The sequence below is a fragment of the Lineus longissimus genome, chromosome 7 (genome assembly GCF_910592395.1).
Source record: "Lineus longissimus chromosome 7, tnLinLong1.2, whole genome shotgun sequence".
In the NCBI taxonomy this organism is placed as follows: domain Eukaryota; kingdom Metazoa; phylum Nemertea; class Pilidiophora; order Heteronemertea; family Lineidae; genus Lineus; species Lineus longissimus.
Window position 1 is genome coordinate 4,304,127 of NC_088314.1, and position 20,503 is coordinate 4,324,629.

Here is a 20,503-nt window from a genome sequence, read left to right on the forward strand (position 1 = left end):
TCCGTGCGAATCAGTCTCGTTCAAAAACATCTGACGTCTGCGTCTACTTTGAATTACTGTGACCTTGAAGCGTCATTCACTTACAAAAATGATTGCTGCCGGATTTCCTAGTAAAAAAAATTAATATCCCTAAAGCATTAACTGATCACGTGGTTTTCATCTGGTAAAAACGCCTCATTATCAGCTAAGCCGATTTGAAAATGGTCGATATGCTCTGAGCTAAATCTTGTGAAAAAAGAGAAGCAGTTTCAATCATTAGTGATTGACGTCTGGGCTCGGGGGCACTAACCGCCTTTCACAAAGACAACGATCGACAAAAACTGTGTCATTGAGCATGCTTATCCCCAGCACATTCAAACATTTTCTAGTTTCTGAAACGCTCTCACTGTCTTCGTCTGGTCTCCGTAGATTCCTTCGTCGGTTCCCAACAAGGAATAGATCCCCAGGTGCTGGCCGCCCAGCTTGAAGGTATAAAAGAACGCATGTCCCCTGGATTGTCGCCAACAGCTCATCCGAGGCAAAATCCTCAGCAACAGCACCAGCAACAACAACAGCACCAGCAACAACAGCAGCACCAGCAACAACAGCAGCACCAGCAACAACAACAGCACCAGCAACAACAACAGCAGCAGCAGCAGCAGCAGCAGCAACAACAGCAGCAGCATCTACAGCATCATCCCCAGACCACGCAACAGCAAGCATTGCCACCCAATAAATCCCCTATCCGTACTATTTCTGCTGCTGCCAGTCACCAACAAGAGAACCACCTTACAAAGGTAAGAAGGGATATGAGGAATACACTTCAACCGTAATCATGTTTTTTTCAAGGCCGTGAAAAGTCAGAAACCGATCTAGAGGTACGTTGTTAATCAGTTGTTAGCAAACCGCTACTTTGTACCGTGGTGTGGTGTTTCTCGTTCCTTTGCTGAACCTAGAATAGGAGTACTTTAGAACGGCTAGATATGTAAACTTATTCTTTGGTGTTAGTACGTTAAGATATCACATTATCATACCACAGACAGCATGCCTCAATCACCTTTCCACTTGAATCTAACAGATCTAGTGAGATTGATCGCTTTTCTTATAGCCGTCTCCTTTATGGCTAACCACATACAGGCTGAGTATACCAGTGCTGGCTCTATAAATTTCATTAGAGTCTGATGTGGAACTGAGGGAATTTTATTCGGAATTTCTTGTAATGCTATTATCTTGTAACATTTTCAGACAATTTCGCCAGTTAAGGCGGTGGCCGACAAGTATGTTGGGGAGATACAGGTATGTAGATGTATAGTCAGGGTCAGTTTGATGTACCCATTACCATTATCAGACTGAGTGATAAGTTGTACTCAAGCCACGCTCAAACGTAGGTATATCCACGCTTATGCCTCTCCCAAAAATATATTCAGTGGGCCCGCTCAGCAGTAGATGTGTTCACGCCAACCCCGCCCGTCCCTACCCAAAAAATGGAAATTGTTACTGGGCCGCACTGGAGAATTCTTTTGATAAGCAAACCTTGCATTAGGCTCCCGTTATGTAGATTTGTGAAATATGATGGTCACCATTTTTCGCACTACTGCCAGTACTTCGAACCATTTCAACCGAATATCATTTATATTTTATAGGAAGAGTGTAAAGAGCCTCAAAACGCATTACTGGAGTGCTGTTTCTCTTTTCTGACTCCGATTGCGCTGATCATGACTGTAATGGTTTATAGGAGATGTCTTTTTCATTTGACAGCTCCAGTTCGATTATGATGATTATGATGAGTCATTCACTGTCCGCGTGATTAAGGCCCGCGACCTCGTCTCTAGGGAAGAAGGTGCTATACTTAATCCATATGTTAAGATGTTTTTGCTACCCGGACGAGGGTGAGTAATTTCAGAAAATTTGTTTGAATATGGAATGTTGAACCTCATTCTTTTATATAACTTTTTGAGTTTTTAGACTACTTTAGACTACTTTAGACTCAACAAAATGCAAATTTCAGTGGTTTTATTGTTTAGGGCTACACATTTTCCTCCATGCCTTTTGTTGAAATCCAACGATACATTGTAGCACATGTAAATGTCATCTATAAGCCCATAAGGCATCCAGAATAAATATATCCTGAGGCGACTATTAGTCGTGTAACTGACACCTAGCCGATCGATGCTCAGCCATAGTAAACAAGACAGATAAAAAGAAACCCCAAGTCATTTTGTCTTGACATCAGCGAGATGTAATTCGAGACAGAAAAAAACATCTGGATGAGATTTGCTGGCCGAATGTTCAATATTCATCCTGCGTATTAGGTTCCTAGCATCAGCCAGTGCTTCCCACCCTACGCCAATATGTAATATCACTGTCATTTCACTCACTAATCTAAATTTTGCATTCAGGTCAGACAACCGACGAAAGACCAAGTACATTCCTGACACGAATACTCCAGAATGGCATCATACCCTAGTCTTCATGACCCAACCACGAAAGGAGCTCAAGAAACGGAATCTCGAGATCACTGTCTGGAATTTCAGCCGAACGAATCCCCATGAACATCTAGGAGAAGTGTCAGTCGATCTGTCAGGTAGGACAGGTTAGGGCTGTCGTAGGGATGAGACCGAAGTTCGAAATAAATATCAGTGGTCGTAGGTTCAACGCCCGGTCGGTGCACACCTAACTGTGATGGAGAAGGTGTCTCTCTCTGACAGCATACGTTTCCTCTGTGGTCCTCGGTTTCCTCTGATGTCGCCTTATACTGTATAGGGAGTTTATATTGTCATTTTATATGTGCAGTTCCACCCCTCAACCTATGCTAAACTTGATTTTCGGAAATGTACACACAATTTTCTAGTGAGACAAAAGTTCAACATACACCATCTATTTGAATTTGGAAACACACACAGTTACATTTTGCCGTCACATCTTGGCATCACAACCTGATGAGAACAATTACACGTCGACTTTCACCTAGCTTCCAATCACCTTAGGCTGACCACAGCCACCACTTTCAAAGCTTTGAACTCTTCCGATTAGCCTATCGCAAACATACGACACTTTGAAGTGATGGGAAATCCTATCAATAGAGTGTAATTCACCATGACGTCCAACCACATTACTGGGCGCCATGCTTAGAATATGCTTGATCAAGTCAGAACCAGTGCGCATGCTCACTGATTTATCTAACGTGGTTGATGACCGGCTTGGTACGGTTCAAAGATGAATGCATCTGTGAATCCACTTTATGGTGTGATTCTGTGTGGAGTCTGCAAGCTATCCGACTCGATCCTTTCACTGGTGATATGATCGAAATGGATGCGATTCAGATTCTATTGATTTATTCTACACCAGAAGCTGTGTCTGAAGTGAAATCGATGAGTCTTGCCGCGGCAATTACCTCTTACCATACTTGGCTATCAGTTCCATACATGATCTGATATGATTTGGTAATGAATCAGAATGCATCTCTCGTACTCTCCAGTCCGGGCTTGTACTGGCAGCCAGAATGGCCAAACAATTGGAGGTGTGATTATCACAGGTCGTACAAATAGTCTGTCAACGATATACGAGTCTGCACTTTAAGAGAGTTATGTACCCATTTCCTTTAGTAACAGGGTCAGTGTCCCAACAGGTTTCAGCAGAAGAGCATACTCAATCCCGAGTGTATACAAATTGGTTTTTTTAAAGTGCCACACATCGCCTTCCTGGGGCATCTTGCAAAGACATAAGATCAAACGCGTTTTTTCTGGATTTTTTCACACCAACAAAGAACTGGCCACATTGTCACACGAAAGTTGTATGCTGCCATGTCACAAAAGGACATGATAGTGCAGCCCAAATAAAATGGGTGATGACGCTGTTCCATTAGCCCTATGTAAAAGTTTGATATTCCTTTTATACTCTTATCTTTTTATTTGACTTTGAAACTGATGGAAATTTTATATACTGATACATGTATATGTTTCCAGACCACCTTAATTAGCATTGTCCCTGGCACGAACAATTTCATGTGCATGTGTTCTGCAATCCCATAAAAAATGAAAGCTACAGGCTCCAGTCAGTAGTCCCTTGTCGATTGTTGACCTTTTGTTGTTTTGCGTGGTGTTGAGTCTTCAGGAGTCTCAATCCATTGAAGTCATAATCCCTTTATAAACAGGAACACCCCAGACGAGATCAAAGATAAAGAATCTCATATATCTAAGAAACGGTTTTATAATGGTGTTCATGATGCCTATATCAATGTGTTACAAAGAAGTTCACTTGTAAAGGTCCCCAAGAACATGATACATCCACCGAGCTTACAGAGAGTTCAAGTTTAATGCCGATGCTCAAAATCGTGCATGCCAGCAAATCAGCCAATATCACTACATGTACTTGGTCTGTGAATTGTACTCGACACTGCCTTCATGAGATTCCACCGTATGTTCGAAGATATATTGTAAATTACTGCCTCCTCTTATAGTGTGGCCGAGCAGAATATTTCTTAGTTTCGTATCCCCCTTCCTCCGACCAAAAAAACAATGTGTGCTGTGTGTATTGAAGGAAGGTTTACAATTTTGTTGCAGATGATAGTCGACTTGACAACAAGCCATACTGGTACCGCCTGAAAGAGTTAGTGGAGGGACCATCCTCTGATTACTCATTGTCCATCTCCGATTCTCCTAGCAAACGCTCAGACAGTTCCAGAAAGGCCAGCCAAGACCATTTAAACAAGAAATCTCCGACAAACAGAAACAACAATAACCCCCAAGAGCGAGAACCTTCACCACGACCAACCAAAAATAGAATGAACGCTGTAAGTTTGGTGTGCAAGAAAGTGTTGACGTCACAAAAAGAAGCTTGCAGAGTGTTGGCCATTTTTGTTGTTTGATCATTCACCATTCCTTATGACGTCATTGATTCACTTGCATGATATCAGCAGTTTTCTCGAAGTGTCATCAGTTCCAGTGCATGATGTGATAAGTTGATACGCATGAGGTGTTGGCTTTTAGAATTACATGACCAATACTTATTGAGTTCTAATATATTTGAGGGAACAGCAGTTTTTTGCACCGCTGGTTTTTCATTGCTTTGTTGTGACAAACAAATGATCATCCACGTTTTATGAGGTCAGTTACCATTGCAGAAGGAAGAACGAAGTACCTGCTTTGATCAATGTACATACACACTTTGTTCGAAGTACGATGCCCTGCTCTTGTATCAAGGGCAGATTGCTGTACTTCGAACTGAAAAAGCGAGTACTTTGTGATAAGCGTACGTACTAAGATTGAAAAACCTTCTTTTTCCTCTGTGATCTTTGACCCGTTTACATGTGTTTTCAATTATTTTTATTTTTATCGTGCTATTTTCGACTAATTTTCCTAGAGATAAATATTTTCATATTTCTATAAAGAGAGAAAAACTAGATGATACCTAATGGGTGCTATGTGACGTCATAAGGAGTGGTCAATTTTCTGATTAATTCCAGAATTAGTATAGGTGTGAGGTTTATTGACCCGGAACCTATTTACAAGATGATGGTTTCTATATTGGCATGATCAGCAAGACATTGAAAATGATGTCAGCGGTTGCATCCCTTCTTTGCCAAGAATACCCATGAAATCATGAGTTCTCTAAGCTAAGCCCTTTTGCCAACGTAAGAAACACCAAAAAACATCCAAAAACACAAAATAGCCAAGAAATTACTCATACATGTAGGACATTCGTACCTCAGGCCACACGTATATTCGTAACTCCTGACAATACGATAACTACAACATTTTCGCGAGCATTCTATTTTAAAAACTGAGACGAGTTTTTAATCGATCAAAATTTAGAAAAATAAGATAATGATTTCTTTACTTTATTTCTTGAATCAAAAAAAAAAGACCAAAAACGTAGGCAGCTCACAGTATCTTGGCCAATTTCAGCTTTTGAGATTTTTTTGGTGTTTCCAATTTGGGAACGACGGGCTGGTTAACAGTAATATTCAAGTACGGTGTAAACTGTTTTCGTGTCAAAGTCTTTGTTATGTTAAAGAAGTGTTCATGGTGATGATATTTCTTTAAAAATCTATTGATTTTTGGGGGAGGGGGTTGAATACACTCTTCTGAGTAAGGGATTTTTCAGTATTTAGATTTAGAGGGTTTAACATGTTAAATGCTGGCAGGTCAGTACCTGGATGACAATACGTTCTGTAAACCTGTTACAAGCGTCACTTCATGGATGTTCCCTTCACAGCATATGATAATGTACTCTTAAACTTCCGATTTCGTGTGTTCACCTTCCCCATCATTCTAAAATTTCAAAGGTATCCATAACAAACGTCCCCTCCCACATTTCCCTGTTTCTGCTCTATATGTTCCGAAATAATTGATGTGACTCAAAGACACAAGGGTAACATGAGAAGTGATTTTTTTTTCACGTATACCTTATTCAAGTAAACTGGGGGCACCATTCAAACTGCACCATTTGAGGTTGTTCTATATGATTTTTTTTAAATAGAATATATGTTATAGTACAGCACACTAGTCAAAACAGTTAGTTGCTTTCACAATGCAATCGCATAGATTTCACGCCTTTTATACATGACCTGGGTTTATTTAAACGAAGCTTACCCAATCATCAAAATTTTAAACTGGTTTTTTTAACTAATAGACATCCTGTTCGGCAAATTAGTTTCATTAATACCACCTGATCTCCCCAATAAGAATGCCAATTCGCGATCTTTTTGCAAATGATCATATCTACTCTGGTTGAAAAATCTTAATTTGCATTACCAGCCGAATTTGGTGAACTATTAACTTAAGAACGTGCTGTAGGTTTGCTTTATACTATTTCCGGGTGATGACGGTTTATGTCCTTATGCGATGTTTCAGAAATCAGTTGGTTGGAAGCAGTATTTTGGACTGCCATCACAAGACAACGAAATGTTCAACGTTCTAACCCTAGTGCTAAGTGGTGGCTGCTGTGGCAGAAGTGGCCGACTTGTAAGGACGGATTACATCGTTTAACACGCTTCTATAAGTGTGCAGATGCATCATTCCACACCAGCCCGTTTTTTTGCTTTGATTCAACAGCTCGACACCAGATGGCGTTAAAAGCAGGCGCCATTTCAGCCTCGCTTTTGAAAGTCACTGGTCTTGAGATTATTAGCATCATTTTTTGTATTCAATTAATTTCAAACTTCTAGTCGGTTGTCCTAAGTGTCTGCGAAGCATGTGAACTAATATTCCTATGCGGGCATGCCAACTAGTTTTCAATGTTGTAAAATTGACTCCAGTGACCTTTTGGTGTAATATAGCTCTCTGTGGTATGCAAATTATGTTCTCAACTGTTTGGCTTTAGTCTGATGCATTTTTCCCGATGACCGTGATGTCTTCTACTCTGCACGTTGTCATGTGTAGGTTCAGTAACCTTGTAGAAATGTGCCTGTTGACTGGTAGTGCTGATGTTGTACTCCTGAATAAATCATTTAAAAAGCTATTGAGTGAAACAATCACCATTGCTCTTAAAATAACTGATGTAGCCTACTTTCAGCATGCCCGCATGTGCTTTCGACTCTTGCCTAACCAAAACTCCTGAATCCATATTAACAACATTTTTTGAAACACCCGTATTACTGCTACACTCTTAAAGATAAAGGTTTTTAAGCTTTTGAAGTATTTAAAGGTTTTTCGGTCAACACTAATATCAACACCCTCGAGGTTTTTCAGCGAAATAAATAATAATTTCTAAAAATCTCAAAAACCATAAAGGGTTTTTCTCTCTATGGAAAATCCTCTAACGGTGCATTTTTGTTTTGATCGAAAAACCTTTAAGCGTTTCTCAAAAGCTAAATAATAAAAGATTTTCAAAATCTCAAAAACATTAACTACATGTATTTCTAAGAGTGTATTGCAATAGTGTTGTCCTTCTTGGGTTCTATCTGCTTCAGTGGATACGTTTCTTTCATCAACACGATCACTCGTGGTCTCGTGCAATATTGATAGGTGTCCAATAGGACAGTCTCCGTGGCACAAGATGTCACTTAATCCTGCGCAATGCTACACAGGATGAAGAATGACGTGGGATATCGTGATACATCGTAAGGTCTCGTCTCGTCTGGCTCAGCCCCGGTATAAACCACACAGCACTACGGCACAAGAATGTTCAGTGCCAAAATATGGCATGTCATGTTTTCGGTTTCTCTGTCTTCGAGTTATTATAGTCTCATAAGATTTGTAGTTGGGCCAGCTTTGCCCTGATGGCCAACAGATAAGATGTTCAGTTTTTTCTTCCTGTCCACCAAAACAGGTGCAACAACTTGCTGCGATGCTTTAAGGATCTGAACGATTGGCCAACAGATGTATTTCGTCTAGCTGCATCACTTCGCAAACGCACAGATGCATACATTAACCAATACAAGATGGTGTTCTACAACAACATAACGCAGTGACAGAACGCCAATGTACACAAATAACATAAAGGCAAATACGTCTTGAAAACAGTTGCATGTACTTTAAAGAAATCTTAAGGGAGTAAAGTGGATGCCGAGGCACTAAAAACACAACTACAAACCACTATCTATCTACTGATATGGATTGAAGTGTTTCGTCAGATACGACATAGAACTAATTACACTATGGAACCAACAGTCAATACGATGATAAATGAGAAGAAATTAATGAACAGATTTTTCGATAATTGTCGTTGTTCATAGACTGTTTACATGTGAAGCACTTCTTATCAACCAAAATGCTGGCAGTATAATAAATACATTCGGAATTGCGTAGTTCCATTTTTCATTCCTTAAATCGTCTCGCAGCGGTCGCGCAGGCCGAACTTTTTAATGTAAATTCCGCCTTAGTGGAGTGCACTCGGATTATAGTCCTCATAAATATCTAAATTCCTGTGCCAAAATCGATTTATTTTAATCGATGAAGATGATTCAGAGAATCCGGGACATGCAGGGATGCCATCTTTTGAGTCACGGTAACATCGGGTTCTGGAATCTGGATATATTGCTCATGTTTGAAATTGACATGTGATGCCAATTGCAAATAGGTCAGGCCTTCGTCGTTGTTTGAAAAAGATGGTGCCGATATGATGATAATTTTCATTTCAAATTAAATTTGGTTGCAAACGAGCATCAGGAAAAATACTTTGTAAAAGGAAAGATTACCACATCCTAATCTACGACTTTCCGAATTACCAGAAAAATGGCCCATTTGGGCAACATACTATAGTACTACCTATGTCGAAAACCTTGATAGGATGCTTATAAAATTCTTAGGTAAGATCTCAACGAAGAACCTTATAAGAATCATTTTGCGAATGTACATTAACATGTACATGGTACATTAACATGAACGTAGGAAACCTCATTTCTGGATTTTCGGCCTAGGTAGTAAATGTGCAAATGTCGCAATGTATGCTTACTTGCTCATAAACGTGATAAGTAAGATAATACAAATGCTATTTTCGATTTGGCTTCTTAAACATGAGCTGTATACTAGTATTAACCTACAATACATGTTTGTGCATTTTTATGAGCTAACTATCATTGTATTATATTACAGCTTTTCGGCCTCGGGAAGGCACCCACAGAGATGCTAGTGGATTTCTTTTATGTACTTGCATTTTATACACATTTTCTATCAGTTTTTATTATTACAAATTTGTGCATGGTTCTCTATTTTATTAATTAACATGTAACTTATATTATACAATTGGTACCAATGGGATGATAAATTGCATCATTTCATAGTCAGCCTTCAAAATAATGCACATGCATCACACAATATCCATATACACAGTATCCACATACACCAGCACACTTTAAAGGAATGTACGGGATGATGCATTTGGCTGCCTGCGACAAAGCTGTACCGAAGAATTAGATAAAAAGGACATTGAGGTAACATGTAACACATGACCACACACTATAGTTATAACTGTAAGTAAAGCGTGTGATCATTAAAAAAGGCTCGAAACGTTATTTGTTACCAGTGTTTCAGTTTGGAAATTTGGAAGCTAGACTTTTACTGTCTTTTCGGTTTGCTTTTTGTCTTTATCTTGAGCTGTGCGATTCAACCATATACACGTAAAAGAATCTGGATAGGAGCACTGATAAACACTTTTCATACATAAACATAAAAAACAAACATTAAAGCAAGATCTCATTGGTACTATGGATAACCTGTATCTCTCAGTCTCTAAATATCCTCTAGTTTCTCAGGTTGCAGGTCCTGTACTCTGTCGTCTATCCTTCTTCCCTAAGTCGCCTCTGGTATGTGCACGTAGCGTGGTAGGAGATGGGTGCGGAGGTACCATTCTGTCTAGCCAACAGAGGGAAAATAAGTCTCATTTACTTTGAGAAGATAGTGAAGATGTTTGTAGTCGATATCAGAAAGAGGCTAACAAATGGAAAAACCAGCAGCAGATCTACTATTTTAATACCAAAAGCGAGTGCCAAGATGAAACTCGTCTCTAGTATAAGATTTCATTTCCTGGTTTGGAGGGTCATTGTTGAGAGCATTATTGCTTCATATCAGCATACAGAATGTAGTTCGGAATACGGAATTGCAGACCTCTGTCTGAATGGGAAAACAGTGACAGTACTTCTATGCACCCAACTACTACCGCTAGTGCATGTCATGTAACAGTGAATATGGTGATGGGAAACTTTAGCTGCATAGTCTTTACAATTTGCACCTTTCTTTATCATTGGCAATTTGTTTCGTATTCTTCTGGCAAGCTTTGCTAAGTAAGGCACTTAAGCAAAATAAATTCGCTGTGCAGTGACATTCGTAGACACATACTTTATGAAAGGGAAGGAGTGTTCGATATAAGGCCTTATAGTCAGCTATCTGTTTATTCAACGTGTACTGATAAAGTGTCCTAGCTTATCAAATTTGTCAGTAGATCCTTTTTCTGAAAGGAGGGTACAGTATAGCTATTAAACTCGACACTCCTTCCCTTTCGGAAGTGAAAACAAACAGAAAACAACGTACATGTACATACCACATGCACACAGTTGCATACAATTTGCACAACAATACGTTTTAAAATGGATAGCTGGCCAATTAGAAAGTTTCAATGAAACTTTCAAATATTTTGAATGAGCAATCATACACAACACTTAACTTCAGACACACACCATCATAATTAAACGTCTTATTTTTCGCAAAGATTTGAGTTCTAAATAGTTTAGCTTAATTAAAGAAAAAAGGCTAAAGTTATACAATTTCCCATCATTTTGCAATTGGTTGTAAAGCATCATTTATTCGATTTCTTTCAGGCTGCTATGAACAAAGTTGACCGCCTTAGCCCCAAACCTCGTCGCAAGTCTCAAGGATACGAAACCGATGGTAAGCTTCGTAGTGTGTAGTAGATCACCTAGGTTCCTTTGAGAAAGATTAGATTGACACGAGGTAACAGTCCCTGGCATGGACCCAGTCACCGTCGTCAGATATTAGACCACGTGTGTTTAAATAGTTCCAGAACTAACGATGACGCCATTGAGGGGCGTACATATGCGGATCTCTATGTGACGTTCCCGAAGAAACTCGCAGTGCAAAGAATATTTTACTGGCTCACCAACTGGTGATAAATTTCGGTACCTCGTTGTACAAGCATTAAGTCTATATTATGCAATTATTCACGAAGGATTGATAATATCAATTGCGTTATTCGTCACAAAACTTTTGATATTTGTAAAGTTTCGTAGTGTTCAAGGACATTATGTGCATGAAAAATACACGTTTATCTGGATGCATGTTTATGTCTTTATTTCACAACATAGCTCATTCAACGATAATAGTTTAACTTGAAAAGGCTATGTTAGTGATTGTGTTCATTTTATTTACCGTTAGTACCTGGTTTCTTCCTTCTGCTGGGGTCTTTCCTCCACGAGGTTGTTTTGTTAAGTTCATAAAGCATTCTGCAGTGGTTAAAAAAGAATCTTTTCAACATTAACGGAAATATGACCACTCTTCAACAGAAATCCCCGCCTTAAGGATGGAAACTGGACACAATTGCATGTTTATTTCATGATTTTAAAAGCTATTTTATTTTCATCACTCTCCCCCACACTTCGATATACATTTTCAATATTTGCATGCTTTTACCCTCCCTTCCCCTTTCTACTTAGTTATCTTTAACATCTGGGGAACTTTTTCACTCTAAAGTAGAACAAAACATAGCCAAGTAAATAGATGAGTTTTTATATTGTTCGTAGCTCTGTGTTACAATCTTAGATAGTTATCTTGTCAGTTTTTATGATAGATTATGTGTAAAATAACAAAAACAACACATGTGGTAAATAATTCGGAGCTTTTATTGGTGTGTAAATATATACGCTGTGATCTTAGTGATACTGGTATGAATGAAGAGTTCATGAACATCTTACCGTAAAAACTTCATCGTACCTTTTTATAATAGCATTCTGTGATTATCAAAATGGATACGTCTAGTAAGTCAGTGGGATTAAATAAAACAGCGGTGTCGATGATAGCACGTTGTATTCGATTCTGAATATCATTGCTAAAAGTACTGATATCTCATATCGATAATAAGGCATGTCATTATTATTCAGCTCTGGTTCGGATTTCTCCACCATTCGATTTCTGCCACTTAAGTTTTATTTGTCTTATCCTGCTTACTATTGCTTCTTATGTCTATTATCCTATAGTTTATGATGCAATTTTGATATGACCCTGAAAATATATTTCTAAAAGATTTTGAATTGTGGCAAGGACTAATGGGTTTGTGTCCTACTTCTCGGAGAGAGCATGTGTTCTGTCGGTAACTTTATTGTCTGGAATTTGATAACTAACAAGATCGAAAATTAACTGCATGAAAAAATATTAGCCTGTTTGGTCGAAAAAATTAAAATGCATTTGTTTATTTAATTTATTTTTTAACATCGAAATAAATTTTAAACGTTTGCATGTTTTTTTATAAATTTCAATCTATCTTACCAAGCCACAGTCGCAGCCATGAAAATAGCACCTCTTTTCGCGAATGTACAAGGACTGCTGCATACAAGACTCAACCTCGCCTACAGGCACTTCGAATTTCATTCCTTGATTACAGATAGTGTACAAAGGTATGGAATGGAAGGCTGAGGACGAGGTTGGCGTTATGCAGGTAACCCAGTTAATTGTCATTCTCTTTATAAAAGGATTTTTATTATGAACCGATGCGACTCCTGATATATACATATCTTTAATTTTGGTATTATTGGTATTACAGTGGCATAACGGGGTTAGTCCCCTACATTAGATTTGATAATTGTGTTCATTCTGTGTGCAGAAACGTGCCAAAAGAAAATATTTAATTTTTTTCTGTTCTGATTGTCCTTAAGCTTTTATTGACCAATTAGATTTAAGTGTCTCATTTTACCTTCTCGTGTGTTAGAAATGCCACCTAGTGGCGCCGTATAAAAGTGCCTCCCCAATTACCATAGTAACGCTTATATTCCTCCCTAACCTGATCTGTTCGAAACCTGTTCTATTTTTCTCGGCAAGCAGCAACAAAATAGAATGGAATGAAAAGAAAATGGTAAGATATATTTCAGTGTATAGAAAATCTTTACGAAAACCAGACACACAGACATATCGGAAACTGATGGCCTGGAACACATTTTTTCTCCATCTCATTATGACTGCCCATGCCGTATCTTCTTTAGGCCCTACATAATCTATCAGCTACCCTTAACCCCTTACTACATCACATGCTTCTGTCGTTCAGTTGACATCTTACCGCCTTGAGCCTACGCTATCAAAGACTTTCTGCACACTGTATCACCATACATCCAGACACTCAGCACTCTTTAAGTCGATATGTGAGCTTGAAAGTCACGTGCAGCTGTCCATGCAGTCACCGTCATTTGTGAAATGTCATCTTGCCGCTTTCGTTTTGTTGTCAACCACGTTCTTAGTTGTACTCTTTCATTCATTTCCGAAATATGGTACTGCAATGAGTGTAAAACTGAGAACGAGGTTGACGACATAGGTCCGCATCTGTTATTATTCAGTTTGATGATGTGGTATTTGAAAATGTGAAGCATGCCCAAGCGACCAAGTATTTTTCAGACCATAATCCAAGAAATTATTCGATTTTAACACACACTTACTTTGCAGAGCTTGATGATACTGGCCTTGTTCGGTTATAGTATTGTTATATATCTTTAAAAGTGTGGTTTCTAGAATGCTTTACCTTCGAAAAAATATACATCAGATAGGATGGACGGACGCTACAAGTTACTTCCCTTAGTTAAGTGTTAGTGAACCGGTGTTCATTCCAAAGCACAATCTTCCTAGTTGTTGATATAATATCGCGTCTGCTACGATTTTCTTAACCTTCTTTGTTATTTTACAGTTTCTAGTCACCATGCCAATAATACAACAGAAGACAGCAACCTTTATAACAGCAAGCTCCTCCCCCAGTCTACCTCTGATGTTAATTCCAGTGACCTTGTTTCTAGTGGCAGCCAAAGTAGTATTTCTAGAAGTACGATATCACAGCCACCTGATTTTACAGGTAAACATTTAAGATTTACTGAGGGTTTTTTGTTACTGATTGATTGCTAAGGATCTGTTGATTCGGATGTCATCCTGCGCCTGTGCCACATCCGGGCCTGGAAGCCACCACTGTTTGCAAAACTTCACAACTACATGTATCTTTGTTTGTGACAATATTTCAAATAAAATGCACGTCTAGAAATTAATTGTACCTCTTTCCCTTCAGATTTAAGCACATCTACCTCAACTACTTCTTTCGAGCGTCTCTGCAGCGTCCAAAACAACTATCACATCCCTGTCCAGAAGAGCAGATCCAGCGGGTACATTTCCTTAGACCTTCCAGAAGAAATCCTCAGCCAGACCTCACCTTACGATATCCAGCCAATAAAGGATAGGGTCGGGCCGGGCCAGTTATTACTATCTGATATCATTGAGAAATACTCATGTGGAATAGAAGGTACATTGTTTCAGGTTATATGGACTTTGACTAGAACATTTTTGGTCATGTGTAATGGGCTAATATCTTATATAACCTGGCTGCAAGCAGGAGACCTGATTTTCACACTGGCATGTTCGGTGGAAATCTTATCTTTAGTCGAGCCACTTAGAAACGCAGTTATCACTATATGCTGCAGTATAGTGATCATGTCTTAATCTTCATAACTGCAAATGATATTTTTTTAGAACTTATGGGCATTTCTCATCATTTCAGTCGACGAAATCTTGAATGAAGTTGTGACCGGTGAAATTTTGATCCACATCCGGAAAGACCTTTCAATCAGCACACTTTCCCTTACTGTTGTCCAGTGTAGGAACATCGAAATATCACAGAAGTTGAAAGATAGCATCACGGGTAAGGATTCCTCTGTTAACAGTTTGAAACGAGGGAATATTTCGTATTTCGTATCAAAAGCTTCATTCGAGGGGTAGCTGCATCCATCTGTTCGTGCGAACTGCTGTTTAAATGGCTTATCAGACAATGCTACTTCGCTTAAAGGATAAACGTAGGACACGTTTTGGTCATGCTACGGTCGAAATTTAGGTCGAATTTTAGGTTCTTGTTACAGACTGCCCCTGGAATAAAAAATTTCTTCTATCACCCGAGAGATAAGTTTTCAATATGGTCTTGTGATATTTTCTTTCATAGGAGTTTACACGAAAGTATACCTTATGTGTGCTGATGAGAGAAGGGTGAAGTCAAAGAAGCGAAAAACGAAAGTCAAGAAATTTTGCTTGGAACCTTTCTTCCAGGAAAACTTTCTTTACAATGGTCTAGCAAATGGGCAACTTGTTCAGGTAACTAAGAGTATGCATAAGAAAGTTTCGACCAGTATCACTTTAACTACCGGAGGTTAACTCGCAGTGAATCCGTGACATGTCACGCTCAAACCTTTTTAGAAATGTGCCTTTTCCACTTAACGCTCAGAAAGAGGTTATGAGTAGCTAAGGAACGTCCATGTGATTTATGATCGAAGAGGCAACTTATCAACTTAACTTTTGTGTGCATCAAAGCGAGTGAATTTGCATCAGACGTGTTTCTATGTCTTTTTTAGATCTCAGTATGGACCGAAGGAAAATTATTCAGTGGCAACAGAAACATTGGCGAAACTCTCATCTACTTGGATGACGTCCATGACACTGACGACAGTGATAACTATGACATCATTGACACAACATCATGGTACAAACTCATGACGCCGAGCAACGAAACAAAATTAGCAGTACAAGGAAGCTTCGAAGTATGACGTCACTGTGACAATGCAGTACGTTGCTGTGATGTCAGTACTTTTGTATCCAATCAGGTGCCATTTGTATCGAACTTGACTGTGATTTACATTGTTGCGTTGTTAGTGGTGCAATGTGTCATACTAGCCATGAAAGAATTTTTAGGGATCAATCAGTTACATTTTGGTTGCAGCTTGTAATATGTTAATAATGAGCTCGCCTCTAATCGATATTTACATGAGGTTTGAATTTTATTTTGTTGAAAGCTGCTCAGTGGTTAGTCAAAAACGACGATAAGCCAAACAGCTTACTTTCCGGATAAAAGATTGTACTACAAAGTTTCCAACCTTAACGGCTTTTGTCTTGTCAAAGATGCGCCAAGTTGAAGCATCCATCTTGTCTATGATACAATTAAAAAGTATTTGGAAAAGAACAAGAAAATTGCAATCACGTGTAATACGTTCTGATCACACGTATTGTGCTGGATCGAAATCTTTAATGAAAACAAATAGTTATCCGAAAGCGATGGTCATAATGAAGTGTATAATAAAATGAACTTTTTTTAAATGATGACGATTCCTCCTTCCTAGACTTTCCTTTCTGGACCTCCTGTTAATATCTCCGAACTTGAATATACCTCCAGGGGCAACAACCTGATGGATTTATCCCGAGTCCTGAGCTATTAGCTGATGTGAGTTTCGCCTTGGAAGTATTACTTCCTCAATTACTGTGACTCCAGGAAGGAATGCTTTACATATTTGATACTTGATTGACAAATGTTTTTTTACCGAATGATCATTTCGATCATTCATTTCTTAAAACCATGAAAAAAATGTGTCAGTAACTGGGAAGAGAGGATTCACCTTTGGGTATACAACAATGTCAGTTTCTACTCCGAATACTACTCCTCACAGTGATGATAAAATATGTCCTTGGCACCCAGAACCAATTTGTTTGTATTCTGATTGTGCAGTGTTAACCGGACATGATACGTTGTCAAAAACATGAAAATAACCAAAGTAACACTTAAGAAGCAGTGCTTCGAATTGTCAGTTGTAGTCGAGATCGTGTAGAACTAACTGACCTTGTTCAAACCACTCTTGCGATAATATAGTGCTTTAGTATGACCATCTCCTTTCAAAAAGATGTGCCGAAATCATAATCATTTTGATGTTAGTCAATATCTGTTGGCAGGACCAGGGACTGACCCTTAGGCCGTTCCACTTTATTTCCCTCCTGCGCTATGTACCAATTAAAAATAAATATATTGCATCTAAAAGAATACTCAGTCGGGACCAACGTCGTTATTATCATAGGTTGAGGAATTTTTGAAGGAGAAGAGAAAAATCTAATTCACGATATGATAAATTAATAACGTTCACCAAGCACAAAATTCAGAAAATTTAACAGGGCATTTGAAGACTGTCATTAGACGTTATGTTCAATACCGTGTATGCATTTCGATATAAATCTATGATAATCCCACCGGCCGTGCCTCAAACATTTTCTTGTCAAACATTATATAACATAATGTTGCAGCCGTTATAGGGTGCATGAAATGTATCTGCTACATGTGTCTCTTGGACGTTTTATATGTTGTGGAGTAATCGTGCTATTAACTTGAAGGTTGTGTAATGCTAAATTGCACATTCAGAACCAATACCGAGATGTCGCCAAGTACCGAGACGATATTTGGTTGCTCGCCTGCAATGGAAGGAAATCGTTTGATCTTCTTCTTCAGTAAGTTCTAAATGTCCTCTTTGTAAAGGGTTTCCAAAATTAGTTATCCATTTTTTGGTGGAATGAAAGGTCACAACATCCCTTTACACATCACGAGCTGCGCCCAAACTCTGTTCAGTTAATCAGCTGTCACCATTTTATTCGTACAAGTCTATGAAAAGCGGGTCTACTACCGTAGATAGATATTCAATGTGAGAATGTTATTATCGCTGTTGTTGACTCGGTGCTCCGATTTTCTTTCAACTGATATGTTTACAGAGGTCGGATCCTCAACGAGACTTGTCATACTAAAAAAACTTATCCCGATAGGAGACAGAATTATTTCGATGTACGCCTCCTATTGGTCATTTTTTCACAGGTGTTTATAAGTTCGTACTATTTTTAAGTAAAAGATGATATATACCATACATGAAACATGTATGTGTACATAGTCACACACACCTTGCTTTGAATTGAATACATGGTCTAAAAATGCGGTTTTTAAAATCCCATATTAGGATTTGATATCAGGCTTAGAAAGGGTAAGAACGATATTTTGAACATGTGTTTCCCAATTTGGGTTTTTTTGTCTGAATGCTGGGCTCTTAATTATAGTGCAACGACATTGTATATCTCTATAAGAGGTGAAACTCTTACCATGTCCATAAAACTAGTAATGTTAGTTCAGCAAAACCGACCTGATAATTTGTTAAAGTGATTTTATCATGTTAATTCTGCTAAAATGGTACGGTGTAGCTGTGAGGAAAACAGTTAAGTCTACCTCCGCTTTGACCTTTTTGCGATAATGGGTGTGGTAAAAGTCTTAATGAGGATACGTCAAGACCCAAACTAATCATTATTCGGGGTGCGCGCGGACCGGGATCAGCTCAAGGACTACGTGTTCTGAATCATACTCGTCTAAACCAACATGCTGTTATACATAACTATGGCGATAAAATAAACCGTTGAAACCCCCCTCGACGAAAATCTCTGATTTACCACAGGATATAAATGAAATTATTATCAATACATTTTCTTCAGGTTTTTACTCTGCCCTTCCAAGACTAGCGTAACTTCTGTACATATAGATAGGCTGAAATTAAAAATTGATATTTTACTGTGATGATAATTCCGTTCTAACTGTAAATTACTATTGTTATTCCTATGGCATTCTGTTAACGTGTTTTTTTCACATTCATGTATATAGATGTAGTAAAAAGTGTATAGACTCCTGTGCAGTCGCGGAACTTGACTTATTGATGTCGAAGTTCTGTGACTGCCAACACTGGTCGCCATATCTGAAGTCTTGGAGTAACTACATTGAGACTGCAGCTCTATCCATTGCAAAGGGCCACGATGCTGACCTGGTTTACCAAGTATATTTGGGACCCAAGACCACGTTTATTGTCAGGTACCTCAGGTGGCACTGCTAGTAGTATACGTACACGACATTGGGAGGATACTAGTCTTGGACATTTTTTAGTTGTAACACTGGACCCAAGTAAAACATACTTGATGTGTCCGTCCAAAGCACGTTGAGCCTGTGGCTCTATCCGCCGTAAAGTGTCCTGATGCTCTCCTTCTGGAACAAGTGCCATACGCAGGGATATCTATTGCGTCTCATTCCAAGAGCACATTCATTGAGACTGGAGTTCTAACCATTGCAAAGGGCCCAGATGTCCCTCAGTGCCATGCCACTGTTTTAAATGGGATTTCAGGAACTTGCATGCATCTTTGTTTTTTTCAATTGCCTAGGTGTCTTACTACAGACGACCTGAAGCAAACGTAGGAATAGGAAACAAGTTTTATAGTTGGTTTGCGAGAATACCTTCTGCCATTTTGTTACTTCTCAACAGAATGGCCGTACGTGTTTTCACAAGTCATCCATGTCTTGCGCTTGCATTGTGTATATTTTTAATGAAAGGTGGTGCCAAGAGCGCTTCTTTGTATCTAGTTCCCCCACCGTTCGGAAAATCATATTAAAAAATATTTATTGCAAATAGGCTGATTTAGTTTAGCAATTTTCATAAAGTTTTGGTGCCAATGATTTTTTAATTATTCGATGTTATTCCTGATTCTTACCGAATTTATCACTTTTGTAGGTTTTGTGCGATCACGCGAGCCCGAGACTTGTATTCCCTCACTTGCGACATTCAATATATATTCTCGCCCGTACGAGATTTAAAAGATGTTGTGATTTTGCGGCGTCATGCCCACCTACTCTGTCATTGTAGAAACCTTTGAATGTAAATTATTGTTACTGAAGAGTAAATAATGCAACATAACTTATGTAAATGTCTTGATGATTATACAGTATTTTATTTATTAAATAATTGAAATTGATATATGTGAATGCCTGAGTTTATTTCTTTGCTCGGTGGAGGTACGGACAAGTTAGATTGATGGCGTGGAGATTCTACGATGCAATACCCATATTCAAGATAACAGCCATGGCTTATGAAGGATAAAACTGAGTAAACAGGTGAAGGTATAGAGGGTTCATACGCTCGAACTAAGGATTGTTGGTAAAACTCCATCGTTGTTTGACCTCAAGACCCTTAGATTGTGAGCCAGTGTAATAAGTAGAAAATGTCCAC

At 38.7% G+C, this 20,503-nt stretch overlaps 1 protein-coding gene across 9 annotated transcripts in view; it reads left to right on the forward strand.

Annotated features, from left to right (window-relative positions):
- Positions 1-20,253, forward strand: part of LOC135491727 (protein piccolo-like) — a 95,934-nt gene extending 75,681 nt beyond the window's left edge. For 3 of the 9 annotated variants that reach the window (XM_064777789.1, XM_064777790.1, XM_064777793.1), the window contains 12 exons: positions 409-776; positions 1,225-1,275; positions 1,738-1,868; positions 2,379-2,563; positions 4,542-4,771; positions 6,834-6,944; positions 11,237-11,306; positions 14,320-14,481; positions 14,689-14,919; positions 15,175-15,315; positions 15,610-15,758; positions 16,016-20,253. In XM_064777789.1, the coding sequence (XP_064633859.1) occupies positions 409-776; positions 1,225-1,275; positions 1,738-1,868; positions 2,379-2,563; positions 4,542-4,771; positions 6,834-6,944; positions 11,237-11,306; positions 14,320-14,481; positions 14,689-14,919; positions 15,175-15,315; positions 15,610-15,758; positions 16,016-16,207 (2,021 nt within the window). In that variant the 3' untranslated portion in view covers positions 16,208-20,253. Of the gene's footprint in view, positions 1-408; positions 777-1,224; positions 1,276-1,737; positions 1,869-2,378; positions 2,564-4,541; positions 4,772-6,833; positions 6,945-9,515; positions 9,567-11,236; positions 11,307-13,032; positions 13,501-14,319; positions 14,482-14,688; positions 14,920-15,174; positions 15,316-15,609; positions 15,759-16,015 lie in introns of those variants that run through there. The other 6 variants (XM_064777791.1, XM_064777792.1, XR_010447873.1 and 3 more) reach the window with 6 other exon arrangements.
- Positions 20,254-20,503: the final 250 nt, after the last annotated feature.